The sequence below is a fragment of the Eremothecium gossypii genome, chromosome IV (assembly GCF_000091025.4).
Source record: "Eremothecium gossypii ATCC 10895 chromosome IV, complete sequence".
Classification (NCBI taxonomy): domain Eukaryota; kingdom Fungi; phylum Ascomycota; class Saccharomycetes; order Saccharomycetales; family Saccharomycetaceae; genus Eremothecium; species Eremothecium gossypii.
In genome coordinates, this window is record NC_005785.6 from 1149363 (window position 1) to 1176534 (window position 27172).

The 27172-nt window shown below is 54.4% G+C and overlaps 20 protein-coding genes across 20 annotated transcripts; 10 read left to right on the top strand and 10 right to left on the bottom strand.

Moving 5' to 3' along the window:
* Positions 1-257: 257 nt before the first annotated feature.
* Positions 258-830, top strand: AGOS_ADR258W (40S ribosomal protein uS9; the record flags this gene model as incomplete). Its single annotated transcript, NM_209707.1, has 2 exons — positions 258-281; positions 423-830. The coding sequence occupies 2 exons, from the start codon at positions 258-260 to the stop codon at positions 828-830; spliced, it is 432 nt and encodes a 143-aa protein (NP_984354.1).
* A 650-nt stretch (positions 831-1480) lies between these two features.
* Positions 1481-2710, top strand: FDO1 (Fdo1p; the record flags this gene model as incomplete). Its single annotated transcript, NM_209708.1, has 1 exon — positions 1481-2710. The coding sequence occupies one exon, from the start codon at positions 1481-1483 to the stop codon at positions 2708-2710; it is 1230 nt and encodes a 409-aa protein (NP_984355.1).
* A 574-nt stretch (positions 2711-3284) lies between these two features.
* Positions 3285-4601, bottom strand: SUB2 (ATP-dependent RNA helicase SUB2; the record flags this gene model as incomplete). The annotated part of the gene is made up of 1 exon (NM_209709.1): positions 3285-4601. The coding sequence occupies one exon, from the start codon at positions 4599-4601 to the stop codon at positions 3285-3287; it is 1317 nt and encodes a 438-aa protein (NP_984356.1).
* Positions 4602-4797: 196 nt separating this feature from the next.
* Positions 4798-6399, bottom strand: AGOS_ADR261C (ADR261Cp; the record flags this gene model as incomplete). Its single annotated transcript, NM_209710.2, has 1 exon — positions 4798-6399. The coding sequence occupies one exon, from the start codon at positions 6397-6399 to the stop codon at positions 4798-4800; it is 1602 nt and encodes a 533-aa protein (NP_984357.2).
* A 535-nt stretch (positions 6400-6934) lies between these two features.
* Positions 6935-8536, bottom strand: AGOS_ADR262C (ADR262Cp; the record flags this gene model as incomplete). The annotated part of the gene is made up of 1 exon (NM_209711.1): positions 6935-8536. The coding sequence occupies one exon, from the start codon at positions 8534-8536 to the stop codon at positions 6935-6937; it is 1602 nt and encodes a 533-aa protein (NP_984358.1).
* Positions 8537-8954: 418 nt separating this feature from the next.
* Positions 8955-9161, top strand: AGOS_ADR263W (uncharacterized protein; the record flags this gene model as incomplete). The annotated part of the gene is made up of 1 exon (NM_209712.1): positions 8955-9161. One exon carries the CDS (start codon positions 8955-8957, stop codon positions 9159-9161), a length of 207 nt encoding a protein of 68 aa, NP_984359.1.
* An 82-nt stretch (positions 9162-9243) lies between these two features.
* On the bottom strand, positions 9244-10284 carry TIF34 (translation initiation factor eIF3 subunit i; the record flags this gene model as incomplete). The annotated part of the gene is made up of 1 exon (NM_209713.1): positions 9244-10284. One exon carries the CDS (start codon positions 10282-10284, stop codon positions 9244-9246), a length of 1041 nt encoding a protein of 346 aa, NP_984360.1.
* Positions 10285-10601: 317 nt separating this feature from the next.
* On the bottom strand, positions 10602-11420 carry AGOS_ADR265C (carboxymethylenebutenolidase; the record flags this gene model as incomplete). Its single annotated transcript, NM_209714.2, has 1 exon — positions 10602-11420. The coding sequence occupies one exon, from the start codon at positions 11418-11420 to the stop codon at positions 10602-10604; it is 819 nt and encodes a 272-aa protein (NP_984361.2).
* A 161-nt stretch (positions 11421-11581) lies between these two features.
* AGOS_ADR266W (uncharacterized protein) lies at positions 11582-12391 on the top strand (the record flags this gene model as incomplete). Its single annotated transcript, NM_209715.2, has 1 exon — positions 11582-12391. One exon carries the CDS (start codon positions 11582-11584, stop codon positions 12389-12391), a length of 810 nt encoding a protein of 269 aa, NP_984362.2.
* An 846-nt stretch (positions 12392-13237) lies between these two features.
* LDO16 (Ldo16p) lies at positions 13238-13711 on the top strand (the record flags this gene model as incomplete). The annotated part of the gene is made up of 1 exon (NM_209716.1): positions 13238-13711. One exon carries the CDS (start codon positions 13238-13240, stop codon positions 13709-13711), a length of 474 nt encoding a protein of 157 aa, NP_984363.1.
* A 181-nt stretch (positions 13712-13892) lies between these two features.
* Positions 13893-14729, top strand: SWP1 (dolichyl-diphosphooligosaccharide-protein glycotransferase; the record flags this gene model as incomplete). Its single annotated transcript, NM_209717.1, has 1 exon — positions 13893-14729. The coding sequence occupies one exon, from the start codon at positions 13893-13895 to the stop codon at positions 14727-14729; it is 837 nt and encodes a 278-aa protein (NP_984364.1).
* A 76-nt stretch (positions 14730-14805) lies between these two features.
* On the bottom strand, positions 14806-15390 carry IMP1 (endopeptidase catalytic subunit IMP1; the record flags this gene model as incomplete). Its single annotated transcript, NM_209718.2, has 1 exon — positions 14806-15390. The coding sequence occupies one exon, from the start codon at positions 15388-15390 to the stop codon at positions 14806-14808; it is 585 nt and encodes a 194-aa protein (NP_984365.2).
* A 187-nt stretch (positions 15391-15577) lies between these two features.
* On the bottom strand, positions 15578-16702 carry SRL4 (Srl4p; the record flags this gene model as incomplete). Its single annotated transcript, NM_209719.2, has 1 exon — positions 15578-16702. The coding sequence occupies one exon, from the start codon at positions 16700-16702 to the stop codon at positions 15578-15580; it is 1125 nt and encodes a 374-aa protein (NP_984366.2).
* A 251-nt stretch (positions 16703-16953) lies between these two features.
* On the top strand, positions 16954-17835 carry LUC7 (Luc7p; the record flags this gene model as incomplete). Its single annotated transcript, NM_209720.1, has 1 exon — positions 16954-17835. The coding sequence occupies one exon, from the start codon at positions 16954-16956 to the stop codon at positions 17833-17835; it is 882 nt and encodes a 293-aa protein (NP_984367.1).
* Positions 17836-18295: 460 nt separating this feature from the next.
* AGOS_ADR272W (FG-nucleoporin ASM4) lies at positions 18296-19585 on the top strand (the record flags this gene model as incomplete). The annotated part of the gene is made up of 1 exon (NM_209721.1): positions 18296-19585. One exon carries the CDS (start codon positions 18296-18298, stop codon positions 19583-19585), a length of 1290 nt encoding a protein of 429 aa, NP_984368.1.
* Positions 19586-19692: 107 nt separating this feature from the next.
* On the bottom strand, positions 19693-21462 carry NUR1 (Nur1p; the record flags this gene model as incomplete). The annotated part of the gene is made up of 1 exon (NM_209722.2): positions 19693-21462. One exon carries the CDS (start codon positions 21460-21462, stop codon positions 19693-19695), a length of 1770 nt encoding a protein of 589 aa, NP_984369.2.
* Positions 21463-21540: 78 nt separating this feature from the next.
* Positions 21541-23625, bottom strand: RIM13 (Rim13p; the record flags this gene model as incomplete). The annotated part of the gene is made up of 1 exon (NM_209723.2): positions 21541-23625. One exon carries the CDS (start codon positions 23623-23625, stop codon positions 21541-21543), a length of 2085 nt encoding a protein of 694 aa, NP_984370.2.
* Positions 23626-23754: 129 nt separating this feature from the next.
* Positions 23755-25011, top strand: RAM1 (protein farnesyltransferase; the record flags this gene model as incomplete). The annotated part of the gene is made up of 1 exon (NM_209724.1): positions 23755-25011. The coding sequence occupies one exon, from the start codon at positions 23755-23757 to the stop codon at positions 25009-25011; it is 1257 nt and encodes a 418-aa protein (NP_984371.1).
* A 206-nt stretch (positions 25012-25217) lies between these two features.
* On the top strand, positions 25218-26480 carry UBX3 (clathrin-mediated endocytosis regulator UBX3; the record flags this gene model as incomplete). Its single annotated transcript, NM_209725.2, has 1 exon — positions 25218-26480. The coding sequence occupies one exon, from the start codon at positions 25218-25220 to the stop codon at positions 26478-26480; it is 1263 nt and encodes a 420-aa protein (NP_984372.2).
* Positions 26481-26545: 65 nt separating this feature from the next.
* On the bottom strand, positions 26546-26956 carry SRP14 (RNA-binding signal recognition particle subunit SRP14; the record flags this gene model as incomplete). Its single annotated transcript, NM_209726.2, has 1 exon — positions 26546-26956. The coding sequence occupies one exon, from the start codon at positions 26954-26956 to the stop codon at positions 26546-26548; it is 411 nt and encodes a 136-aa protein (NP_984373.2).
* Between the last annotated feature and the right edge of the window lie 216 nt (positions 26957-27172).

Sequence of the window (27172 nt, forward strand, 5' to 3'; positions counted from 1 at the left end):
TAGCAGTCGTTTGTGACTGTAAACCCGTACATACTGTTACCATACTTGCCCGCCGCTCTGCGAGGGCTAGGCGGGCGAGGCTCGCGCCAGGCAGACGGGCTCGTGGGACACCCCGGCCTAGGCCGAGTCCGTTGCGCTCGCGCAGGGCCCAGCCGGGAAAAATCTTCGACATGCTACTGCTGAAAGTCCAAGATTAGTGAACTTGTCTGATAGAAGCCTTCCACAAGGGAGAGAAGAGCCCACAAACGAAGCACGAGATGTCTGCTGTCCCAAGTGTTCAAGTATGTTAAGAAATGAAGGCAATGATGCGCACAACAGCGCCCATGGTGATTAGGCCGCACCAGCGATGCAGATGCTGGCCATCCCGCAAAGGGCCGACTGTGTGGCAGCGCCTTGCTAGAACAGTTACTAACGTGTCCTAGACTTTCGGTAAGAAGAAGTCTGCTACCGCCGTCGCCCACGTCAAGGCCGGCAAGGGCTTGATTAAGGTCAACGGTTCCCCCATCACCTTGGTGCAGCCAGAGATCTTGAGATTCAAGGTCTACGAGCCTTTGCTATTGGTTGGCTTGGACAAGTTTGCCAACATCGACATCAGAGTCAGAGTTACCGGTGGTGGTCACGTTTCCCAGGTTTACGCCATCAGACAGGCCATTGCCAAGGGTTTGGTCGCCTACCACCAAAAGTTCGTTGACGAGCAGTCCAAGAACGAGCTAAAGAAGGCTTTCACCTCTTACGACAGAACCTTGTTGATTGCGGACTCCAGAAGACCAGAGCCTAAGAAGTTCGGTGGTAGAGGTGCTCGTGCTAGATTCCAGAAGTCTTACCGTTAAAACCAGCTGCAGGAGACTGTGCCTTTCTGTTGTCTTATCACTACATCTACATATACACTGTATAACTTAATATCACGGGTAGAATGTTATATATTAAACGACCTGCGCATTCGTATCTGCTGTTGCCATTCTGGAGTATATTTGTGCGTTCCATCTAGCTTTCGCTGGGACGGACAGAAAGGGTGCCGGCTCGAGTGGATGCCTAAAAGCATTATACCACATCAAAAACCGCAAACGGCCAGTGCCAGCCAGTGTGACCGCTCGAGATGAGCTAGCGGGGTCTACATTGTCCAGGTAAACTAGCACGTGATTATCACGTGCAAATATCTTGCTTCCGCGACGCGCCTCCGTTTCGCGTTAGTCTCTTTATTAGGGTGGAGCACAAGTTGCTTCGCAAGAAATGGAGCAGCCACCAGACGGAGCGTCAATTCGTGTTATTAGCTGGAGGCTAGGCGAATTGTACAGGATCCATTACGCTAGTGTGCTCGATTTGCGAGATTCAAGATCACGCGCTGTTTGTAAAGACTTCACAGTTGCGTGTCAGTTGTATACGGAGTGCTGGCACGATCACACAACAGTCGCGACCGGGGAATTTTGGAGTTGGTACATCCAGGGAGTCTGAGCTTCGGAGGAATTTTACATTTGTAGCGATGCATGGAATGCTGCATGATAGGGCGGCTAGCGGTGAAGATAGCCGAGCGCCGTTGAAGGGTGGCCTACCGGAACTGGCGCGAAAGACAACTTCCATTTCATCTACCTCGTCTTTTAGTGAAGAAAATGCGCTGCATGATCAGGCGGCAGCTACCATAGAACGCGCCAAGATGCTGATCACCCGATTGCAAGAATCTCCGATGCTTACGCCGATTGATCACGACAAGACGGGAAACAAACAGCAATGTAAGCATTCAGCATGCAGTCAGGGTAAACAGATGTGTCAAACACCTCTGATTCCTCATGAAGTGCCGAGCAACGACGCTCTACCTCAGAGGCAAGTTTCATACGCGCCGGACAACTTGTCGACACGGCGATGTAACGAATTTGATAGGACGGAACCATCAGAGTCGAGGCAACAGACACCACTCGAACTGTTTGTCCCATCCAACGATGAACTCTCGAAGACCTTAGAATTGTTGGTAAGCCTGCTTTCAAAGTCACAAGAGCAGATCCGGCAACTCAAGTTCAAAAACCTGGTGCTGAATTCAACGTTAAAGAATGTGGATTCCCGTTCTGAAGTTGAGCTTAATTTGTCCAAGCATATGTACGAACACGTGAAATGCAAGCTCAATATAGATAAGCAAGAGTTGAAGGAACAGATTCGCACTAGAGATCATAAAATCTCAAAATATCGTGATACCATTATGGAGAAGAATAAACAGATCAACAGGCTCATGCGCATTCTGAATAAGACTGCCCAGTACATGCCCACAACGCCTAGTGTGAAGGCAAAAAGTAACAGTGGCTCTGTTAATAGTGGAATAACTTGCAGCGACAGCGGAAGCAAAAACGGTTCCCATATGCTAACCACCCTTGGGATCCTGGCATCGCGCGTCCTAGACGAGGAATCAGATTCAACGCCTGTAACTAATATTGCTGAGTCTGATCACTCCAATTGGCATGATAGTTCTCCGTCATTGTTAGCTGCTGCCCCTCGTGCTTTGAAGGCCCGAAGCCACATTGAAGAACTCCCCAAGGAACTCCCGTTAAGTAATATTCATGCACATCATTTAAACAGCATGCCTAATTCCACCAAAGGTCTAGAGAAAGTTTCCAAGGTTCTATCATCCAAGTCTAACGAAAAGCCCAGTGCACAGCAAGATATGCAGATCATCTTACCGCAGCCTCCTGACGTCAGCGCACGCGACACCCCAGAGCAAACATGAGCGCTGGGTTACAGCCGAGAGATGTCTTCATGTGGCCGTTTATAATAGTGCTTGTAACCTAGTTGCTGTTTATTTGTAGTGATATTCTAAGTTTATGTTTTACTTGCGCATCCGCAAGGAACGCTGAAGATCCCGTCATTGCTCTTGGCGTATTACCACTCCTGCATTGAAGTTCGATGCACTTTCCGGGAAAAAAAATCACATATGTAATATGAGGCCCGATTTAAGATTTAAAGATGCAGTTTTATATGAGAAGTAAAACATTCAGTTTTGGTTTTACGTAAAAGCAAAAGCGACTGGGTGTAAAGAAGTCACGAGTACAAGAAATTCTAGAGCTAGGCCATCAATGTCAGTAAAACATTTTGGAAGGTTTATTAGATCAGTACTTTCCGACGGAGAAGCGACGCTAATAGTATTCAGCTAGACTAGGCTAAACCATACGTCCCAGTCCTTGATGATTATATTAGATACAAAAAACCAAGAAAAAGTTAAAATTTCCCTTTGTTGAGTTCTTCTCTTATTTACGTTAGCCCTTTTCGTATATAGTATCGGAAATGGGGAGAAGCGGTGTTGTTCAAGTGTTCAAATAGGTAGATGGGTCGACACCTTCTTCTGGAAATTCGGTGATCTTCACGTCAAAACGTTCTTGGATCTTAGCTAAAACCTCCTCATCATCTTTTGAGGACACAAGGGAAATAGCCAGACCTTTGGTACCGAATCTGCCCGCTCTACCGACTCTGTGGAGGTATTGGTCTGCCTCACTAGGCATATCGTAGTTGATCGCTAGGTTGATACGCTCGATATCAATACCCCTACCGAAAACGTCTGTTGACACACAGATACGCTTTTCAAATTCCTTGAAGGCCTTGTAGCGGGCAATACGCTCTTCCTGTCTCATGTGACCGTGAACAGTAATTGCAGGGAAGTTGGAAGCATTCAACAGCTTAGTCAATTCGTTTGCTCTAAGTGTCGATTTTACGAAGATAATAACCTGGTTAAATTCCAAATCATCCAACAATTGAGCCAGCTTACGGTTCTTCTCACGTTCCTCAAGCCTGATATAGTACTGCTGCAAACCGTGCAAGGTCAACTTAGCTTCGTCATCAACAAAAATCTCCAGAGGGTTTTGCAAGAAACGTCTACAGATCGGTCTGATCTCTTGAGATAGCGTAGCAGAGAACATCATCACCTGCTTATCTCTAGGAGTTGCCCTGAAAATGTCTTGCACATCTCTTCTCATATCGAGCTCCTCCAACACCTTGTCACACTCATCGATAACAAAGTTCTTAACGTGAGACAAGTCAATATTGTTGTCCCGTACCAGCGCCTTCAACCGTCCCGGCGTTGCAACTACAATATGTGGCGCAGTATCTTTGTTTTTTAACAACTCAATGTCCTTCCTAGTGTCTGTGCCACCATAGAAAACAGCTGTTTTCACGTCCGGCATATATTTCGAGAATCTCAAGTACTCGTTTCTGATCTGATAAGCCAATTCTCTGGCATTGCACAGAACGACCACTGATACCTCGCCTGGAACAGGGTCCAATTGCTGCAGCGTTGACAACACAAACACAGCAGTTTTCCCGAGACCGGACTTTGCCTGACATAGAACGTCCGTACCGTGAATTGATTGTGGGATGGTGTGTTGTTGGACCTCAGATGGATGTTCGAAACCACAGTCAATAATGGCCCGGGAAAGCTCTGGCTTCAACAGAAAATCCTTAAAACCTGTCGAGTGAATACCTACGTACGATCCCTTCTTGTCTCCATCCTTTCCGTCAGCTGCCTCTTCTCCGTTACCGGCTACCTCAGTGGCCTTCGTGTTGTCAACCTGGATTTCCTGTTCGTTATCGGAATATTCCAATAAATCTTCCTCGCCTTCGTGTGACATCCTGATAATCGATTAACTAAAGAATGACCTGACAGCTAAAATAGCGCTTTATGCTTTCAAAGAATGAAAGATAATATGGCGTTCCAAACAAATCCTGTTCTTTTCGCTGATTTTTCATTACGCTTTCAATTTTCGACAGTTTGCCACCTTTAGAGGGCCGGGTAACAGGATACGCTTTTGAATCACGTGATCGAGACTAGGACGCATCATCACTCACCATGGCTCGAAGACGGTTGAAGATGTTATTCAGTAGAACTTTTGATGCGGGATCTGCCATATTGTTATAAAGCTGTGGCTCATGGTCATCAATGGTAGCCACCAACGCCTTCAATTGGGCATGCATAGTCTGCGGATCTGTTGATGCGCGTTCTGCGGATGGCGTTCGTTCCAGCGGAGGCGAATGCCCCAGAATAGCGACAGCAACATCTGCAGCGGCGGAGTCCGGGTCATCATCCTCGTCTGGTGAGTCACCGTCATCCATGCTAGTTGATCCATGGAGTTCTATGTCGATTGCGCGGGTGCCTGCGTCGGCGGATCCGACCGGTTGATCTGGGAGGGCAGGGATATTGACACCAGAGGCAACAGCTTCGTTACTCTGGGCCATGAAGAGTTTTAATTCGTTCGCAATATCTTGCAGCCGGAAGTGTGTTTCGTTCCAGGAGAGTTTTACAGTGTTCGGATCATCCATGCGGACTAATTCGGGCCCAAACTCAATGAGCTTTGTTAGTATGTGCCTATCCCAGGGAAGGGACACAAAGTTGTCTGGGTTGACCAGACGGATACAGTCCTCGAAGTCCCATCGGTATTGATCATTAAAGCCCTCAAATATGACGAGTTTGGCAGAACTTGGAATCTGCTGGTAGCACTTGTACAGTGTGTTGTTAAGGGTCTTGATGCGGGCCTCTTTATGCATCATGTTCGTGTTATTGTGGCGGAAAGTGACGACCACCGGTTCAAACGCCAGCGTAAGTCGGAGCTCCGGCTCGATCTTGAAACAAATGAAGCAGCTTGCAAGCATTTCGTAGGAGATGGGAACGCGTACCAGATAGTAAACGTCGTCGCCGTTATCCATACACTTGCGTAGCATATCCTGCAACATTGGGACGAACCAAACCCATAGGAATGTGAACTGGTTCTTCCATTTTTTGAAATCCTCGAATTTGATAGGGTTATGGAACACGTCCCAACCGTATATAATACGCTCACTATGCCGTTTAATGAAGTTGGAAACCCACTTGCGGCCAAGCGTGATGTGCTTTATCTCCTGTGAGACGAGGAACTTCAGTTGCACCAAGTTCGGCAGGTTCCCGTAAGCCAGACATACCTTGCGTAAATACAGAAATAACCGCTCCTCCACAGTGGGATCCAGCTTCATCTGGATCAGGTGGCTCACATTGGTCGGGCTGTTTGCTACAGCCGTCCGCGTCTTGCTGGGCGGCACCACCTTTGCTGGCACCACCGCGCGCTGCTTCTTGGCGCTGTTTTTCAGCCTATCGTACAGTGTCGACTTTGGGATCTGGAAAAACATCGCGATCTGCCTCAGCGACTGCTTGGGACGCAGGCCATTGACGGCAGCGTTGTTTGCTGCGCTCTCAGCCTCCAGCGGCACGTTGCCCCGCTGCTGCTGCCGAAAGTACTGTAGTGCCAGCTGGATCCGCACTTCTTTGTTGGCTGGCAGTGTTGGGCCCAGCGCAAGCGTCGGGTCTACAAGCCCCCCATCCACCGCCGTACCTGTCCGTTCAGTAGCCATATCCCCAGAACCCCCGCCTGCGCCGGAACTTGCCTGGTTCACCTCCATGCTATGTCGTTTGCGTTCTGCCTCTCTGACGCCGCTGTGCCCGAAATCGCGCCTCTGGTGCTCCTAAATCTTACTGTTTCCTCTAAACAGCCCAGATAACCCTTCTGTATACACCAGTGGGCTTTCACTAATCATTTATGTCTATGGTATTTATTATGGGCTACATAGCGCATATCTTTGTTTTCCATTTCGGTATGCCATACCCTGCTATATGCTATCACGTGACTAGGTCATTTAGCTCCCCCTCAGTCTTGGGGTCAGTGGTCGGTGCAGCTGCTGCCCGGCGCTCGCGGTGCCATACTAACTTTTGATATGACGCCCAAATGGTTTGTTATTCGTTTGAAAACATTGTGGAATATATATTACCTTAAGTCTATAAAGGACACTATTTGAAAAAAACTATGGACAACCTCATGAACACCTCATCATATTAACCGCCGAAGGGTGGAAGGGTAGATAACGGATGTGTATGTCTTCTAGATGGCATAGACAGCGTACATAGCACATTGGACGCCGGTAAAAGCGTAGTACGGCCTCACACGGACGAGTCTCTACCCAAAAAGGAGACCTTCAACCAATCTAGAGCGACCAAGATACGGTTGCGGAATGAGAGGCACATGACCAAGTAGGAGGATTTCCAGAAGAGGAAAGTCCAGGAACCTGCGAGGCGGTACTTGGACTCGCCGATGGCGATGTCTGCAATGGCCTTCTCAGAGCCGATGTAGGCCAAGGCGCCCTGGTGGTTGTACTTGAAGGGCTGGATGGCGGCCTCAGCCTTCTCGAGGCGGGCCGTGATGCGGGGAACTTGGGATGGCTCCGCGTCGGCGAGTTGCCAGCGGAGGTGGTCGATCTTGTGCTGCTTCTTGAGCACGTGCGCGAGGTATTCACCCTCCTGGTGCGCGACCTGTGCCGTAGGAAACAATCCGGGGTAGAAGGTGCAGTCACCCATGGCGTATATGGAGTCCTCCGCACCGAGCAACTGCAACTTGTCGTTGATGAGCAAGCCACGAGGCGACGTCTGCTGGTCCAACTTCTTCATGAGGGACTTGGAGACGTCGCGGGGGGCGTTACCGGTGGCCCAGACCAACACACCGTACGGCAGCTCCTCTAGCTGGTCGCCGCACTTGGTGGTGATGTGGGTGGCAGTGACGTTCTTAACCATGGTGTTCACTTTCAAGTCGATCTTCTCCTGCTTGAACAAGTCCTGGGCGTACTGCCATAGGGACTTGTCGAACATGTTCAAGATGTTAGGCAAAGCCTCGCAAAGTGTGACCTTGATCTCCTTGGAGAGCTCAGGCATCCACTTCGACAAGTCCTGGTCAACGTAGTCCTGCAACTCCGCCGCAAATTCCACACCAGTAGGGCCGCCGCCAACAACAACGAAGGACAACAAGCGCTTTCTCTCAGGATCGTTTGGAGAGAGTGCAGCAGCCTTCTCTATGTTGTTCATGACCTTAACACGAATGTCCTGGGCATCTGGAATCTCCTTCAAGAAGGAGGCATGCTCGTAGACGCCCGGAGTGCCAAAGGTGGTGGGCTGTGCTCCGACACCGACCACCAAACAGTCGTAGTTTAGTTCCATTTCGTACTTGTGCTCGCCCTGCTCGACGGAGCGGATGCGCACCTTCTTGCTCTGCGGGTCAACCTCTAGGGCCTCAGCCTCATAGTAGATGACCTCGCCTGGTCTCCGCCGGGTGATCGAGCGCACTGGCTCGACGATCGACTTCAGCTCCACTGTGCCGACTGGCGTGGAGGGCAACAACGGCGTGAACAAGAAGTAGTTCCGCGGAGATACAACCACGACGTTGTATAGTGTGGTATCCAAGTTCTTCAACAGCGTGACCGAGCCCCACCCGGACCCTAGCACCACCAGCGTCTTCCGTGGGGAACCATCCGGGAATGTGGCGCTCTGCGGCTCCTGGGCTGCGGGGTTCGACTCCCGGTAGAGCTCGTAGGACACCCACGCAGTTCCTGCAAGAAGAGTCGCACCCGCCACCTTCAAAGCAGCTCCCAGCACCCGCCGAGGGACCGACCGGGTCGCCGCAGCCGCGGTCTGCGGACCCATCCGCAGTGCACTGTTCGCGAACAACCGCCGCCCGGCTATCCTGCCGCCACAAACCACCTGTCTGGCGAACATTTGCTATGCTTGCGTTTAATCTTCAGCTATTCGCCCGCTCCTGCTTCTGCCTAAGACACACTACGACCTGTTGTGCTGCAACTCGCGATGCCTGCGCCTTCCACTATATATATTTCGTATTTAGTATGCGCCTGCGTTGATGCATTTTTTTTCCACGTTTTCACTGACGGCTTCGCACAACGCCGCACGCATGAGACGCAACTTAAACAGCTGCAGTAAATTTTTCTCGAGTACCGCGAGAGGGGAAGAACACCGGTCCGGCGGAGATTCCGGACCGGCTTAATTTTCCGATTTTTCCGAAGGTCAGACCGCCGAGTCGGAGGAGGCCACGTGATACCTCACGTGGGGAGGGCTGGCCACAAAGATAAGCAAGGCGGGCTGCCACCGTGGCGGCCCCTCCGACACTCTTCAGCTAAGGATGGCTAGAGGAAACCAGCGCGAGCTCGCACGGCAGAAGAACCTGAAGAAGCAGAAGGAGAGCGCCAAGGGGCAGAAAAAGTCTGGGGACCCCCTGAAGCGGATGGAGAGTGACGCGGAGATCCTGCGGCGTAAGCAGCAGGCGGCGGACGAGCGCAAGGAGCGCGAGCGGCTGGAGCGGCTGAAGGCCGAGAAGGCCAGCAGGTAGTGTATAGGTGTGTAGGCTTGCCTGGTACGATGCGGGCGTAGAAAATAGCTGTTCAAGAGGGTAGTTTACAGAGGTATGTAGCTCAGCGGTCAGCAGTGTCGACCTTCTTCTGGGCGTCGGCGCTTTTTTCGACGTCGAACTTGAAGTCGAAGTAGCTCTTGTCGAAGTGATGGAGGCGCACGAAACCGTCCTCACCGCCGGAGGCGTACGAGGTGCCCTGCGGGGAAACGGCGATGTAGTTGACGGGACCGAAATGGTCGTCCACACGGCCGATTTCCACCTGGAAAAGCTTGTGGTAGAACTTGGCCTCGAACTTACCCTCGCGGGCACTGGTGGTCGTGACATCGCGCGCGTCCTGGCCACCGCCCAGAATGACGAACTCCTTTAGCGGGGTGATGCAACCGCTGTTCAGCGGACAGTCAGTTTCGTAGGTCTTCAGGACCTCGAATGTCTCGACATCGACTAGGTTGGCGTAGCTGTCTCTGGAGGTCGTGAGGAAGTAGGTGCGGTCAAGCGAGAATTGGATGTCGGAGACGCGCTGCTTGTGCAGGTCCTTGATTTCCAGGCATTCGCCCGTGACGCCGTTGTATTTGCTGATCTTGCCGTCTTGGTGCCCGGCCACGATGTACTTGCCGTCATACGACCACGACGCCACAAGCACGGGCGCACAGCCCTCCTGCGTCAGGATCTCGCAGGAAAGGCCGCTGTTGAAGCCAGTGATCTGGTTGTTCGCATCCCGCGTCACGCTGAACACCACGATGGCGCCGGCGTAGTTCATCACGTTATCCAGCACCGCAAGCACACGGTCGCCGGTGGGCGAAAACTCCACGCGCCGCACGGGCGTGCGCGTGTCCCACGAGTGCGCGATGCTGCCGTCGCGTACGCGCCAGACCTTCACACTGAAGTCCGCACTCCCGGTCACCGCGTACTCCGTGTGCTGGTCCACGTCGATCGACCAAATCGAACCATTGTGACCCTCCAGCGTTCCCAGACGCTCGCCGTTCATCGCATACCACACCGACGCAACGTTATCCTTCCCCGACGTGAAGATTAGGTCTCCCTCGCGGTTATATTTCACCTGCGTGAGCGAACGCTCGTGTCCCATCAACATGATCGGTCTCATCTTTCAAGTATGGTATATGGCCAAGCGTGTGATGTGATCAGATACCCTCCAAGTGACTTAGATGCGCTCTGGCTGGTCCGTTCACTTGGGTGATAGTGCTCTAAGGCCTGCGAACTAGTCGAAAATTTTTCATATTGGCGAGCCACTTGCTAGACCACGATGACGCGGTGCAAAGGTGCAGGTAGAAGTGCAGAGATGCGGCGTACCGGCAGGGCCAGCAGGGCCAGCAGGGCCAGCAGGGCCAGCAGGGCCAGCAGGGCCAGCAGGGCCAGCAGGGCCCAAGGCGTGTTATGTATCGAAGCGGCAGTTACGTAGTTTTAGCAGACGTGCTCCAGCTCGCCGGCGTCTGCCTCGCGCGGACCAAGGTTGTGCTTCAGCAGGCGGTCGAACTGCTCGAACATCAGCCCCAGACAGCTGGAGGTGACGGCCCCGTCGAAGCGGCCCTTGGAGAACTCGTCGCGCACGAAAGCGTGCTGGGCCGCGTGCAGTTCCAGGAAGGAGGCGGCCACGCCGTGTTCGCGCAGGCTGCTGCGCAGCAGGTCGCGGCCCGCCGGCGGCACGTGGGTGTCCCAGGTCCCGAAGATGAGCAGCAGTTCCTGCCCGGGCGCGGCCTCCTTGCACACGCGCTCCAGCGAGTCGTCCGGGGCGGGGGCGCCCAGCGTGCGGCTGTGGATGTCGGTCGGGAAGAAGCACGTGGCGCACGCCACGCGGGCGTCCAGCAGCGCGCGGAATGCCAGGTGGCCGCCGAGGCACATGCCCGTGGCGCCGATGCGGCCGTCGCACTGCGGCAGGCGCTGCAGTAGGTCGCAGCAGAGCCGCGTGTCTTCGTCGTACGACGCAAGAGGCTTCTGGGCCTTGTACTCGTTGCCCAGGTGCGTGCCCGCCGCGTCGTACGCCAGCGGCTCGGGGCCCGTGAAGTTGTGGTACACGCTGGGCAGCACCACCACGTAGCCGCGGGCGGCAATCTGCTGCGCGAAGCGCCGCACAGGCCCGGTCACCTGGTAGATCTCGCTGTACAGGATCACCCCCGGGAACACCGCGCGCGGGTAGCCCGGCACGCGGGGCGAGATGACGTACACGCGTAGCGTGGTGCCGTAGCTTGTTGCGATGTCTTCGAACGTTTCGCTGATGAGCATTGTCGTCACTCTTGCGGCGGATGCGGCGAAGCAGACCACGCCGTTTTTTGCGCGCGCGCTGGGCCCATCGCGGGCCCGCGGGCAGAGATCTGCCCGGACATATTTGAGGGCCAGCGTAAATGCAGTCCGCCTGCGTCTCTTAGCACACACGCCAGGCGGCGATGGTGACCCAACAGTGCGCCGGCACGACCGCGAAGAAGGACCGATGCAAGCGACGTGTTGCGAATGGCGTGTACTGCGCGGCCCACCGAGCGCAGCACTCGGCTGCGCCGGTGCAGTCCGACGGCTTCATCTACATGTACACCTACGAGCGCCTCTACGACGCGCTGATGGGTAAGGGCGGTGCGGCCTCCCTGGACTGGCTCAAGGCGGATCGCAGTGTGTTGGAGAAAAAACCAGTGGCCCTGCAACGCTGGCAGCTGGACGGGGACATTCTTGTCAAGATTGGCATGACTAACAACCCGGTTGCAGCGCGGCTGGTACAGTGGCGCCAGCGCTGTACCCACCCGCTGGTCGCCTTGACGCCTGCGCGCGTGCGCGAACTGCAGCGCGTGCACGCGCGGAGAAAGCGCGGCGTGCTGGAGCGGCTCCAGGAGCGGATGCGTGACCTCTCGCTGCACCGGCCGCACGGGGCGGACGCGCAAGAGCCGCCGCTGCTGACGTTTGCGCACGACGGCTTCCGGTGCCGGGGCGACGCGCTAGCCGCGGTGGAGCAGAGCATCCACCAGGCGCTGTGGCGCCGCTATGAGCGCGCCTACGTGCTGTGCAGTGGCTGCACCCGGAGCGCGGCGCCCACGCGGCACCGCGAGTGGTTTAAGGTGCCCGTGCGCGACCTGGGCTACGTGCTCTACACGATCGACGATCTCTGCCTCGGCGGCCGGGCCGCCAACCGCCCCGACGCTGACACTACAAAAAACAGCACGCGGCGAGCGCCCCTCGCACCTGCCAGGCCCAGCACGCAGAGCCCATGACACGCCGTGGTACGCACGCCTACAGCTATTCCTCGGCCGCCTGCGACGCGGGCCCCCGCGCGCCGGTGATCAGCATGCTTCTGGAGTCCGTGTCCAAGCCTTGGCTGGAGGATAGCGCGCCGGACCGGCTGGCGGGTTCGGACGACGAGGAGCCGGTCCAGATCCATCTCGTGGACCTGCCGCCGTCCGAGACGGTGTTCTGCTCGCTGCAGTCCGGCGCACAGAGCTGGTCGGTGGCGGAAAGCTCGTGCATGTCCGCGACCGACCAGGACTCGGGCCCGGTGTGCTTTGAACGCCCCCCGGGCTCGGCAGAGAAGACATACGCCAAGCTGTATTTCCGTATCATAGAACTTGTCAATTCCGGCACGGACCTGCTGAAGTGGCTCTACTCGAAGGTTTACCAGTACTACTGGTACGTGCTGATCAACGTCAGCGTGCGCTACCCCAGGTTCGGCACCTGGCTTTAGTATGTTAGCTGCCCTACGCGCCATCCACGCAACTACTAACGGTCTTGGTCAACAGCGGCGGGTTGTGCCGGGAGATGGCACGCTTCGTTTTTAGCCGCCGAGCCTCCGTAAAAGCGTCACCTCCCGGCGCCGGTTTCCCCCGACTCCGAACCACTTGACCAACACATACAGCAACATCATAAGTGCTAAGCGCGACCACTACGTCGAATTCGAAGCGCTCAAGGAGTACTTGAAACTGAAGACCCTGGGGACTCGGACTCTGATACTGCACCACTCCGCGCGTTTCGTCAGCCTGGTCCAGAACTACCCGCCTCTGGGATACTTCCTCATTGTATTCCTCGTCACCCTCGTTGCCGCGTTCCTACTTTTCAGCATCATCATGTCTCTCTGGTCGTTTGCCGTGTTCTGGTTCTACCTCGCGTCCTTCTTTGTGGTCGGCACGCTCGCCGCGGTCCTGGTGCTGCCGTTCATGGCGGCGTCGCTGCTATTTGCAACGGGCGTCGTGATATGCGGCTTCTTCAGCAATCTCAGCTTCCGTTCCGCGCAGCTGGTCTATGACCAGTTCGTCGGCACGCTCCAGCTCACGCTCCAGCACATGGCGGAGCAGGTCCCGCCGGCCTCTGATATGCAGCAGCCCTCGGGCTCGACGATCGACACCGGCGCCATGCTCGCGCACACATTTGACAGCTCCTCCTACGGCGCGACCACGCAGACAGGTTCGGGGCCCGAGTCCGGGCCGGTGCCGGAGCTGGGTTCCGAGGTCTCCGCGTCGCCGTCGCCCGAGCTGGCAGCACTCCCGGTCGCGCACAAGCGCTCCGGCCGTCGAACCGGCACTCTCGCATCTGGAATGTGATTCCCATCGCCCTGTCATCTCGTGCCGTGGTGGAATGGCAGGCGCGAATACCGGGTAACACCGGATAGCCCGTCCCACTGCTCTTCCACCACCGCACGTTCCCCGGTGTGGTAGACGTAGCGTTTTATCTACATGAACAACACCGTTATACATAGCTAAGCAGGAAGCGCCCAGTTCCAATATGCGTTTCAATTCTGTACTTTGCGTGCTGGGAGGGGCGCTCAGCGTGGCAGCGTTTAGCGTCAAGGATGCGCGCTTGCGGTTCCCCCACGCGAATCGGGCAGATCTGGCACTCGGGGCGGCGAGTGGCACCCTAAAGAAGGCGGCGGCAGCAGTTACGTTAGGTGCCGAGGATGGCGAGGTACGCGTGGAGCTCGCGGTGGACGGGCCGGCGCCGGAACAGGCGTCCCTTATGGTGACGGCGAAGCAGCACGCGGTAGACTGGGTGCTGCCGCGGGCCGCAGAGCGTCCTGCGCGGGACATGACACACAGCTTTGTGCTGGACGTCGCGGAGCTGCCACGCGAGCTGGTGGCACTTGCGCAGGCGGACGGCGAGCCATTGGCGGTGTCGGTGATCCTGGCGAGCCCGGGCGCGGATGGAAACGTCTTTGCAGAGCTGTTCGACCTGGACGTGGGGCCTGTCTCTGCAGACGTGCCCTCTGTGGGCAAGGCGCTACCAGAGATTCGCCACGTGTTTAATCAGCAACCCAAGACTGTCGCGCCCTTTTTCGCCCTTGTGTTCTGCGTGGCGGTCGCTGCATGCGTGGTGCCGGTCGTTGGCGTTTGGATGGCCACGGTTGGCGGGGTCTCCAACCGCGCGCCAGCAGGCTCGCCGCTGAACTCGGTGGGCTTTCTCGGCGCGATTGTGGCCGCGGAGGTCACGTTCGCACGCTACTACCTGGGAAGCAGCATCTTCACCACGCTGGCAGCGTCGTTCTACGTCGCCGTCGCACTGCTGTACTTTGGCTCGCGCACGCTGCGCTGTCTGCCAGGCGGCCAGGCCGCCACTACACACTAGGCCGCTTTATCTTGTGTTTAGTACTACACGCACACCTACATAACTAACCGAGTGCTGTGGTCAGCTGTGGATAGAACTATTCCTCCTCGATCACATACGTATTGGTGATGCGTCGGAAGCCCCAAAAGTTTCCCTTGGCTCCACCCCAGAACGGCTCGTTGAAGTCGTTGGCTGCGACTATCTTGCCGATGATCAGGGCCATTGGCAGCGAGTTGTAGCTGCGCGAGTCCAACGAATGCGAAAGGTTATCTCCTGTGATCCACACATGCCCCTCGGGCACCCGGATGTATGCGTTGAAGTGCTCATCCATCTGCTTCTCGGTCTCCGCGTCTAGCTCGTCCAGCTTGTAATTTTGTTTCGACCCAATGCTTGGGTCGACCAGTATGTAATCGCCGGGCATACCAGATATCCGCTTGCACACCCGCTGGTCGGGATCCGTGGGCTTGACCGCCACAATGCAATCGCCAACACGGAGCCCCTTGCCGTTGCGGTACTTCTTCAACGCGTGGACGTAGTCATTGCTGGCCGCGATCGTAGGTATCATTGACTCGCCGCGGGTCTCTGTGAACTCGTAAAAGTGCACGTGGATCATGTGTATGAGACAAACCGCCCTGACAGAGTAGGAGGCCGTCTTCAGCATAGATGACACCATCGAGCTCATGCTTTGCTGGGTCCGCGATACCCTGGCCCATCTATACAACGGCAGTGCCGGGGAGAAATGCTTGTCAGCGCTTTCTTCCCTCTAATACCTAGCTACATCTACCCGAGACACGAAGACGCGGAAAGCAGGCCTGGAGGCGTTCAACGGCCGCCGCGGTCAGGGCGCCAAGCTCGCGCGTGGTGACGCATCAATCAAAGAAGGACTTGGTAGCGCCAAACCACGTGACCAGTGTCCGGTGTATGCAGCGGCGGGCGTTGGGCGCGAACCACGTGCTCTGCACTAGGCGCGGGTAGCCGTTAGTGGATGCCACGAGCTGCTTCTCCCACCACCAGGGCTCGTATGCTCTCCAGAACCGGACGGGATATGAAAACGTGAGCATGCGTGCGCAGCTCAACCGCCTGGCGGGGAAGGCTAGCGACACGTCGCCCGTGCGCCCGAGCTTCAAGGCGCGCACCAAGATGCGCGCAGAGTCTGCCCAATGGGTTTCGTCCGCGGTGTGTGTACTGAGGAACGGGAGAAAGGCCAATAATGTCTTGATGCGGCACTTGTCATAGAGGCTAAGCTCCGAGGTCAAGCTCTCGTGGAACTGGTTGAGCCCGGCCTTGCTGGTTGCGTAGTAGCCCGTGAACGCAGGTGCATGGAGCGATAGCGTGTTTGTGACATTGACGATGTAGAAGCCTGGCGTGAGATGCTCACGCTGCGCGAGCTCGATGGTCTGCGGCACAAGCTGGTTGAGGAAAAACTTGACCGAGAGCATCACGTTGATCAAGTTCGAGTTGAGCAGTTGCTGGAAGAGCTCCTGGCTGCCCTGTAGAAACGAGCGGTCCATGAGGTCTGACGGACCCTGCGCGGCCTGCGCGTGTATCGACCCCTGCATGAAGTCAAAGAGGCCCTCGTTCACGTTGTTGATGAAGATCGAGATTCCGAAGTGCCCCAAAAGCACCATGCGCAAGCTTGCAAGCACGTCGTTCTTGTTTGTGAGGCTCCGGCAGTGTATGAAGTGGTAGCGGCCAGCCGCTGCGCGCCTGGGAACATTGCCCGCGCTGCGCGCTCTGGGAGTGCGGGCCCGTGCGCGCCGCTGCTGTGGCGCGCGCCACTTGACCAGGTCCGCAGTGTCGAGGTTGACCACCGTTGTTCCCTCACGAAGCAACGCCTTGCACAATTCCACACCAAACGTACTTGAAGATCCGCCAAGAATGAGCACGGCATCCTTCCCGCTTTCCAAGGACTTGCCCGGCCCCACGGCATCGTTCACTAAGCTAGTGTATCTGTAGGCATGTTTCATTAGTGTGCCGAGACATGCTTCTATCATCTTTGTGTCCCAGGGCCAGTGGAGGGCGGTTGGATACTGCAGGCGGTTTGGGGGTTTAAGTATCGTTCTGACGTTTATAGGTCACACATCTGAGCTGCACACACTCGGCACTGATAGAGCTCTATGCATAACGTCGTATGCAGTTGACGCGGAGTTCTGTTTATCACGTTGGGCTCATCGGGTGTGCATAAAGCGCATCATAAAGTTGATCATTTCTCTTTCCTCATCACTAGCAGGAGCGAGGATCAGGTATGGGCACAGCGGCGGATGAGCAGAGAAAGCAGATCGAGCTTCTGCTGGGCAAAGAGTCCAATCGGGATTTCAAGCGGGACCTGGGAATGCACGACCCGAAGCTGTGCAAAAGCTATGTGGTGGGCGAGTGTCCGTACGAGCTATTCCAGGGTACCAAGCAGAACTTTGGCAAATGCCCGCAGACACATCTCGCCAAGTACAAGCTTGAGTATCAACGCAACGCCAAGAAGGGCATCTACTTGCCGGAGTTTGAGCGCGAGTATTACGCCGTGCTCAACAAGTTCATCAAGGACTGCAACGGGCAAATCCAGATCGCACTGCGAAAACTGGAACACACTTCGGAGGAGCGCGAACGAATCATGGCGGTGACCTGCCAGCTGGATGTAGCTGACTCCAAGATGGGGCTGATGATCCAGGAGATTGAAACGCTGGTTAGGTCGAACGAGGTGGTCAAGGCCATGGTGCAGTCGCTGAAGCTGCAGACACTGCAGAAGGAGCGCCACGAGCTGGCGAAGAAGGTGCGCGACATCACGGAGAATGTGGGACAGAGCGCGCAGCAGAAGCTGCAGGTCTGCAAGGTCTGTGGCGCGTACTTGTCGCGCCTGGACACCGACAGGCGCCTGGCAGACCATTTTCTCGGGAAAATGCACCTGGGCTACGTCAAGATGCGCGAGGAGATCGAGGAGCTGCGGCGCCGCTTCCAGGAGAGGGGCGAGGATATCTCCCAAGACAGCTACAATCTCCAGGCCCCGCCACACGTCCTGGAAGGCGCTCAGGGAGAGACCGGGAACTTCCACTATCGCCGCCAGGGCAGCTACGGCCGTGGTGGAGGCGCTGGCCGGAACGAGAGGTACAGGGGCCGTGCCCACCGTGCGTACTGACGGGCGGCGGACCTCGTTAGCCGCATAATGGATCACGTGATTCATATGTACTACGTGTGTGGTCCGCGCCAGCGCTGCAGAGGAGCACGTGCCCTATCTGGGCGCTCTCTACAGCTAGATCACCTCCGCGCCAGCGTATCTCAGAACTCTGATGCGTCTCTCTCAAAGCACTGCGACAGCCGGCCTGGCGGGGGCCTTGCGAAGACAGATCAAGCGAGCCAGCCTCGATCCGCCTGGCCAGGAAACAGGGCTCGCATTAGATGTGCCTATTTCACTCTCATCCTTCAACTAGTCCTCGCGATGGGCGCGCCTTGCGCGAAATCATTACCCGGTCACATGGGCCTCATCGAAAATTTGAATATCTTCCAATATGTTTATTATATACTAAGAGCAGTGTGACATAACAACTAATACTGTAAGTCGACTGGCGCTTTGTTCCGTTAGATTGTCGTCAGGAAACATGTCGTCTCTATTCAGCCAGAACTCGAGCGATTCAAATCGGTTTACCAATCTGTCGATTAAGTTTCCGCAGCAACAGCAGACTATCTCGCAGCAACAAGGCAGTAATCTGCAACCCCAGAGTAGCCAACAGGCTGCGATTGCGTCGCAGGGACAGTTTGTACCCAATGAGGAGAAGCCTCCTCGGTGGTTCAACAACCCGCGGAAGCGGACCATCCCCCAGAACATCATTAAGAGATCTTCGAAGCCCACGTCGTCCGAAGGGCCTACGCCGGCTCCCAGCTCCGGAAATAGCTCTTCCACATCGCACTCTGGATTTGGGTCTGTGACTTTTGGGTCCAAGAAGTCCAACATCTTCAATACGCGGGCGAACACCCAGGGGCACGACATGATGACCCCTGGGAACGTGATTGATTCGAATGAGGCACCCCCAACCAAATCACTTTACGACCTGCAGCGAGAGGACGAATTTGGCTCTGTAATTCCATCTGGTGTCGGTGAGCAACGGCAGCAACCGCTAGCACTTGCGAAGTCCAAGGACGCCACTTTGATGCGCAATGTGTTCGACCGGGAACTTGAGCCCAAGAAGGTCAAGAAGGACGACCAGTCGGCATCGGCTTCTGCCAGTCACAACGAGAGCGCAGTGCTTGTATTTGGATATCCGGAATCCATTTCTAACCAGGTGATCTTACATTTTTCGAAGTTCGGCAACATTTTGGAGGACTTTGAGGTCTTACGTGGAGTCTCTGGCATGCGGCCGACGGCCATGAAGGTCTCTGGGAGGCAGCATACGGAAAATCGGAAGAAGTATCCTATCTTCACTGGTGACGGTTGGATAAAGCTAACCTATGACTCTCCATCATCAGCGCTACGTGCACTGCAAGAAAACGGTACCGTTTATGGTGGTTGCCTCGTGGGTTGTGTGCCATACAGCAAACAGGCCGTAGAACAGCTTGCTTCTTGTCACATTGAGAAGGCTGACGATATTGGAGGCGTTAATTTCAGCGTCGCACAGACACCCAACAACTCTCTAAACGCCGGTCATCCGAATGGTGATGATCAGCCCGTGCCAGGATCTCGAGAGGATGACCACGCGAGATTTACCTTTTCAACCAGAATGTTAGATATTAAAGATGGCAAATCGTTGCTGGTGCATAATGGCAATGCCCATAATCAGAATTTTTTGAAGAACTTGGAGGATAAAATGCGGCATCATGATGCGCATACGCAAGCCAACAAAGGGGTCTTAAGCAAAGTGAACAATTGGCTTTTTGGCTGGAACGAATTGTGATTGACAATCCGCGCCTAAAATATGTATTTTCACAATGGAATGACCTTTATACATGTAACATAGATTAATTGTTTAATATGCATCACCCCCTACTACTTTGTATTTAATTACCTAAATGGAGGTCTACTTTCAATGGAGCCCCGCCTGCTTAGCTTGAATGGGCTTATGCTACTTTGTTTCGAAGATAACTGACTAGTGTCTAAATCCGACTTGGGGCAAACTACTGTGGTATGCGTATGCAAGTTCTTTTTCACGTCTACGGTTCTTGACCGAATGTTGGGCGAATTGACGCCGAAAGCGAGATGATTATCCTCCCGACCTGCTGAGGAAGTTATGTCTCGCTTCAAAGGGCTTGTAGAATGCCGTCTAGGAGGTTCGCCGTGTACATCATTGCTAGTATACTCCACGTAATTTCCTCCGGATATGTTTCCACCCGTGGAATGGTCTGTTGGAATAGCACGTCTATTCTTCAGCATGGGAGACGTAGGAGCCGATGTTGAAGAATATGTTTGGCCACTCCCATGAGATCTTGATGGCGGAGTACCATAACGACCGCCATAAGTTGGCGACCTATTGAAGCTCATGGGATTAACACTCATAGCTGCACCGTTAATCTTCTTGAGAGGATTCTGTGGGAACACACTGTGGTATAGCCGTTCATTTCTAGAATATCTGATGATATTCTGCGAGTGTGAACCGGTTGGTATGTCCTCAAAGGCCTTTGTCCTCTGATTATATTTCTCTTTGATGACATCGCCACATAATGAATGCGTGATAAAGACTCCAGAACGGGCTGTGCTATAAGAAGGGTAAAATTGTACGAATTCCTGTCCGTACATTGTCGCATCCACCATCGCGTCCTGAGTCTGAGCGGAAAGCTTCGGCTTCATCACTTTGTTATTATACTCGGCAGCCATGCCTTTAAATATGGCCAGTTCATCTTTTATTCTGTCCTCGTAACAGTCAAAAATGACATACCAAAATAGATATTGGGTAAGGATCACAGGCAACAGGGACACAAAAGTTATGTCAGAGAAAGCCATGAACCATACAGAAATCGGAGGGAAGGATGCAAATAATGCTGTCAGGAAGGAGCTTGGGCACCATTTCTTGATCTCATAGTAGAATTCATCCGTGGGTTTCTCCTCCTGAACGCGTCCACGCTGGAAAAAGGTGTACCGAATCAGGGTCCAGAGCGAGCCCCTGGAAACATCAGTTGCGGAACGGTAAGCCAAGTCGTGAAGCGACTTCTTGGTCAGGTTGTTTGATGCAGGTGGTTGTGCACTGTGGAACAATGAGTACTTTAGGAAATACCCAAACAAAAACTTGTACGTAAGCACCGAGTTGGAGACCAGCAGCAAAATATAGAGACACTTTAGTAGCGTGTCCAGAATGCTTAAGGAGTTGACTCGCCAGTTGGCCGAGCTCCAGCTGGCCCCATGCTGGTATTTTGAAAAGTAATCGTACTCCCGTAACGTCGCGGAACGCGAAAAGTCGAATCCGTCCGTTGTTCTGTTGATCTTATGGTAGTTCGGTTTAATCACGTTATCCTGCAATAGCCTCACGGTAAAAAACAGGAACGTCATGGTGCCCCCCAACGGCCTCGCCAACGTCTTCGCCTTAAGGTCCCAATTAATGCTTTCAAAGTTTTCATTCACAATCAGGTACAAGTCATATGGGGATGAGCTCAGTAGCTGTAAGGCCCATCGCGACCACGTTTCCTTGTACTCTTCTTCATCGCTGTAAAAGTCTTCACTCTCTTCTCTTATCACATCCTCAGGCTCAATGGGATGCGCCTGATGTTTCGACATACGGAAAGACATACTGGTGAGCACTAGATCTTCAAGCTTTGTGGCAAACGTATGATGCTTGGGCATCCTCAACACGAGAAGACATACAAATAGGGAAACTCAAGGCAAAACAAACCGCGAAAGATGTCATCTTAAACGACGATATTACACCCGAGCTAGATCAACGTCATGGCCGCAGAAGTTGAAGGCGCAGTTTGAACCTATCTCAATTGTAACTGTGGAGTCAGGAACAGTGTCCTGGAGTTCTATAAGCAGCACTAGAGACCTTTCCTTTGCGAAAGTGATAGGGAGAACATATGGGTAGTCATTAATTGGGACAAAACCTGGCGTCGCAGTGATGGCCTCGTCCGACCCGTCACTGAAGACTGCGCATTTCAGGACCAGGGGACTAGATTTGGAGTAGAGCGTAATATGCAGATCTGTAGAGCGCGAGACTTTGAATGGAAGCTCAATGCGCTTGGCCGCTGTAGAGACAAGCTTCGAGGTGTGGAAGCGCAAGCCGCCATAAGCACGCGAGGTAGGGACAGTAGATATGACGGAGCCTTGCTTTTCGGTTTGGATGGCCAGCTGAAAGGCTGCATCCGCGCCGACGTCCATTGACTGACATAAAACCACGTACGGCGTATTGGTGTCGAGGGCTAGTTCGAAGAAGGCCTGTGGGAAAGGTAGTGGGCCAGGACGATGCAAGAGAGGTTTCTCGTAGCGGTAGTCGGAAGCATGGTAGATGAACAGAGCCGCCGAATGCTCATTGGCCCAGCAAAACTGTAACGAGACATGGACGCCGTCTGTCTCCGGGTGCTTGATCTCGAACTTGAATGCGGGCCAGTGGGTAAACGTGAGGTTTTTTGAAATAGGCTGCCAGCAGCCGTCCAGCACTGCAAGGCGCGACGACTCCGCGCTGCTCCACTTGGCGACTTTGAGTCTAGGAGAGTTTGAGAAGAGGTGCAAGGTACAATTGGTGTTGGTGTTGCTGTGGTAGAAGAGAATCCTGCTCGAGTGCGGAGGAACCGTGAGTTCCACCCACTGCATACCTATGTTGTTACCTTCCTCAGTGTCAGAAACGAGGTTTTCCCCCGAGATCACACCTACTATGGAATTGTCGTACTTCCGGTTGGAGAGGTGACGCTCAAACAGCGCATATACCGGCAACTCGGACTCGGTATCGTTGACAACCCTGTATGTCGGCTTGTTCAGCCACGACATGAAGCGATTGTGCACAGCGCTATTATAACGGAAGTGAAACTTTTCGTACAGTTGGCACTGAGTATGAGCGTCCCAGTTAATGTAGAGAAGGTGAAACGCAGTCCGGACGTCTTCCCAAGCTAGCTCGATAACGTTCCCAGCAACCAGAGGATCTCGGATGCGAAAAACCGTGCCGCAGACGTCAAGGACCGCGTAGTCGTGGTTCTTCCGAAGACAGAAGGAGTCTATAGTGCGCGTCGCATGAGTCCCGAGCGCCAGCATCGCACCACGTGCGAGATACCTCTGTACAAACGGAAAGTCTACCTCAGAGGTCTCCACCACAAGCGGGAACCAGCCACATAGCATATATGTGTCCATGGCGGTGTTGGAACCCATAGACTCGTAGTTCATCCCGTGTGCAACCTCAAAGTACGCCTGCTCTATCAGCTTGTCATGCATATCGGGGCTCAGCACTGCCAGCTGCTCACGGCGCATGTTCTGGCGTACCTCTGCCCTGTGCAGCGTGACAAGCCTGCGAGCGCCGTTGAAGAACAGGTTCACCTGGGCCACATCACCGCAATCTGCGACCATGTCCGCTGTTCCACACGTACGTTTCACATTTATCAGCGCGCACACCATTGAGCAGTTGCCCAGGTCCGGATGCTGCTGAATATCTGCCACTGCGTCTCCCCGCGGCCGCGCAAGCTGCTTGTACGCTGCCTGCTGCGGCTCCGCATACCTGAACTCCCTCCGTGCGTTCCAGATCAACTTGCCCGCGTCCTTCGAAGCGAGCGGCGGATACTGCCGACCGTGCGCCTGCATCGTGAGCCATTCGAACCTAGAGTTGAACGTACACGCCTTCCTACTATCTGAGAACGCCAGCAGAGCCCGCACCAGCCAGTAATCATCAGCAGACTTCACCTTCCGGACATATCTCTCGAATTGCACCTTGTCCACGCTGTTCTGGACGTATTGTGCCCAGTATAGTTCCTTAAGCTCCTTCCATAGGTCGTTCCCCGTTTCTTCCACAGCCAAAAGTGCTTCCATCTAACCATTGGCGTACCGTCTGCCGGATGCTTAAGTGAAACATCCTGAACATCGTTTAGAGACAAAAATTGCTAAAACATAATGACCCCATCGTTAACCTGCCAATTTGAGTATCTATATATAACATAGATGGTGAGTGGGAGGAATCTGAAACGCGTGCATTTCATTAACAGAACATTACTCGGAAGACAGCGTAAGGTAGTGGATATGGGAACAGAGGATAGGAACGAATACGTGGATATCGGCGAAGATGAGCTGCTGGTGCAGTCAAAGTACATGACGGAGACCATCGAGGAACGAAACGATTTGATCCGCGCATGCGCCAAACTATACAAAGAGGCCGGGGGGAGCGTGCCAGCCTTGCGGGTGTCCGCCCATCAGAAATTGGTCGAGTGGCCCCTAAGGTCCCCGATGCCGGCGCAGTTCACCACGCTAGACGCGGCGCAGCCGTGGGTGCTATACTGGACGGCTAACGCGTTGACGCTGACAGGAAGCGATTTGGTGGACCAGGAGATGCAGCAGCGCCTGGTGAAGAAGCTGGAGGCTCTGTTCACCTCGCTAGGATACGCAGGCGGTCTGCACCAGTTACCGAACATCGCGTGCACCTACGCGGCGATTGAGACCTTTGTACTCTGTGACAGCAGTCCGGACGCATGGTCGCGGATCAACCGCGTGGCGCTGTATCAGTTTCTATTGCGGCTCAAGGAGCCCGAGGGCGGCTTCCGCACAGTCTGCCCGGTTGGGGAAGTCGACGCGCGCGCGATGTACACGGTGCTGAGCGTGGCGTCGCTGCTGCAGATACTCACGCCCGATCTTGCCAAGGGTTGTGCAGACTTTCTGCTTGGCTGCCAGACATACGAGGGCGGGTTCGGCGCGTGCCCAGGGGGGGACGAGGCGCACGGTGGCTACACCTTCTGCGCAGTCGCCGCGCTGGCCATCATTGGCGCGCTAGACCGGGCAGATACCCGGGCCTTGCTAGACTGGTGCAGCGCCCGCCAGAAAAACGAGGAGCGTGGCCTGTCGGGACGCACCAACAAGCTCGTTGACAGCTGCTACTCGTTCTGGGTCGGCGGCACCGCCGCAATCCTCGAGGCCTACGGCTATGGCGAGTGCATCGACAAGGATGCAATGGCCTCATACCTCCTGACTTGCTGTCAGGATACATACGGGATGCGCGACAAACCTGGCAAGCCTGCAGACTTCTATCACACCAACTACGCTCTGCTAGGCCTCGCCGTGACACAATACAATTTTGCCGCTGGCGAGACCCCAGCAGACATTGAGTGCACTCCGATCGGCACGCCTGATATCTGCCCAATAAACCCAGTATATGGGCTGCCAGCTAAGAATGTCCGTAGCTTTGTAGCGCACTTCCGTCAGGCATAATATGTATGCACTTGAGCCTAGTCAATGTATTTCGAAAGCAGTATTTGAGTCTGTACACCACGGAAAACATGGAAATTTCACGATATGTCGAAAGTGCTCTTTAACATAGGGGATCTACCTGAGCAACCGCTAGTGGATGGCACTAGTATTAGAGGTTTTCACGTGAGCTCAAAGCGCGCATTTTATAGCGGTTCAGTTGAGGGATAATGCTCAGGGAGTACTATCAACGGTTTCTAAATCAAGAGCAGCCCACATTCACGCAGTTGCCTGGTGGGTTCCCGGAGGAAGTGCCCGAGAGCGGCGAGGAGCGGCGACCAAGCTTGGGGACACGAATAAAGACGTGGGTGCTGGCTGGAATCATTATTCCGCCGCTGGCGATTCTGTACTGTTTGGCGGCTACGGTTTTATATACAGTCAACGTATGTGGGTCCGTCAAACGGATCGCAGGGTTCTATGGCCACCGGGAGTCGATGGGGCACGCCGCGCAGTTCCGCCTGTTGCTCGAGAGCCTGCTAATTGACAGTGCACAGGCGACTCGGCGGAAGCGGCGGAAGCGGCGGCGTGGCCGGATGTACACGTTTTCGTCGCTGTATAACCTGGAAAATGGGCACATGTTGCCACAGCTGGTGCCAGGCGGGTACGGTCAGTTGGTGAAGACGTGTGCGGAACAAGGGAAGTTTGCATTGGTGTACCTCCATGACCCCCTGCTTGCGGATCCGCTGGAGTACGTGAACGGGGTCCTATCGAACGAAGAGATGGTGGGGATGATGAAGCGCTACCAGATGCTGCTATGGTTCGGCGACGTTACCACAGCAGAGGGGCTGCAGGTGGCCAATATGTTAAAGGTCCGGCAGTTTCCGTTCCTCGGAGTAATGATGTGGAAGAGTGAGAAGAAGCTGGAGTTTGTTGGCCGTCTTGAGGGCCAGGGAACAGACTTCAACTTAGCCTCTCTTGATCACAAGCTACAGCAGGCATACGCAAAGCTGATCCAGTTCCGCCAGCAACGCCAAAATAGGGATTTGCAGCGGCTGATGATCGAACAGCAGGATCACCGCTACCAGGAATCTCTTCGTCATGACCAAGAGCGCGAGCGCCTACGGCAGGAACGCAGGGCCGAGGAAGCACGCAAGCAGAACTGGCTTCTGTGGCGCAAGTCGAAGCTGCGTCCGGAGCCCACGCAGGGGGATATTTGCAAGGTCGGCATCCGGACTGGCTCCGGCCGTATGATCCGCAAGTTCGACGCCTCGCTGCCCATAGAAGAGATATACGCCTATGTGGAGCTCTACAGAAAGGGTATTTTACTACAGGACGAGCCCTTCGACCAGCCTCCGGAGGATTACCAATACGACTATGGCTTCATACTGACTACGACCATGCCTCGCACCGAGCTTGACCCAGCTAAGATAATCAGAGACGAAAAGTCCATATACCCGATCGGTACTGTCATGGTCGAACAGTACGATGTATAAAATCTATACATTTAAACCAGCTGGGGCGTTGGCACCAGCTGACCCGCATAAATATCTGCTCTAAATCACTTTTTCACCCCCGCCTTCTTCCCCTTTGTCTTAACCTTCTTCTTCTTTGTCTTCACTAAGTTGGACATCCCGCCCTTGAGTACCGCCACGTAGTCCTGCCAGAACTTGTCAAGTTCATCTGCACGCACCAAGCTTGAGCACTTGAGTTTCTTTTCCCGTGACCCGCACGTGAGCCTCACTAGCAGAGGATATTCCTTCTGGTTAGTGGCCACAAGCCCAGATTTACAAGACACGTCTGCCAGCGGCTGGTTGGTAGCGTCATATACCTGGTTTTTCTCCACTGGATCGTGCTCAATAGCCCGCTTCATTGTCATATTCAGGGACGACTGCGTATTGTTGGCTACTTCCACAAATTCTCTTGCCCGCTCAAGGAACAAGTGAGTAGGTAAGTGCTTACTATCCGACATTGCAGCTTTTAGGACCGGCAGTACTTTTTGGCTCTCACTAGTTGAGCTCTTGATGAATCTGCGATCGTCAAACTTCACCAGGTATCTTGCAAACTACGGATCCGGTCACGTGACACAATATTATTAGCCCTGGTGGCCTAGCAGCTAGTCTCTAGGCAGTAGCTCCGCATCTCTTCTTTGCTGAAGCAACTGTCTGGTTTGGGGATTTACTGGCCG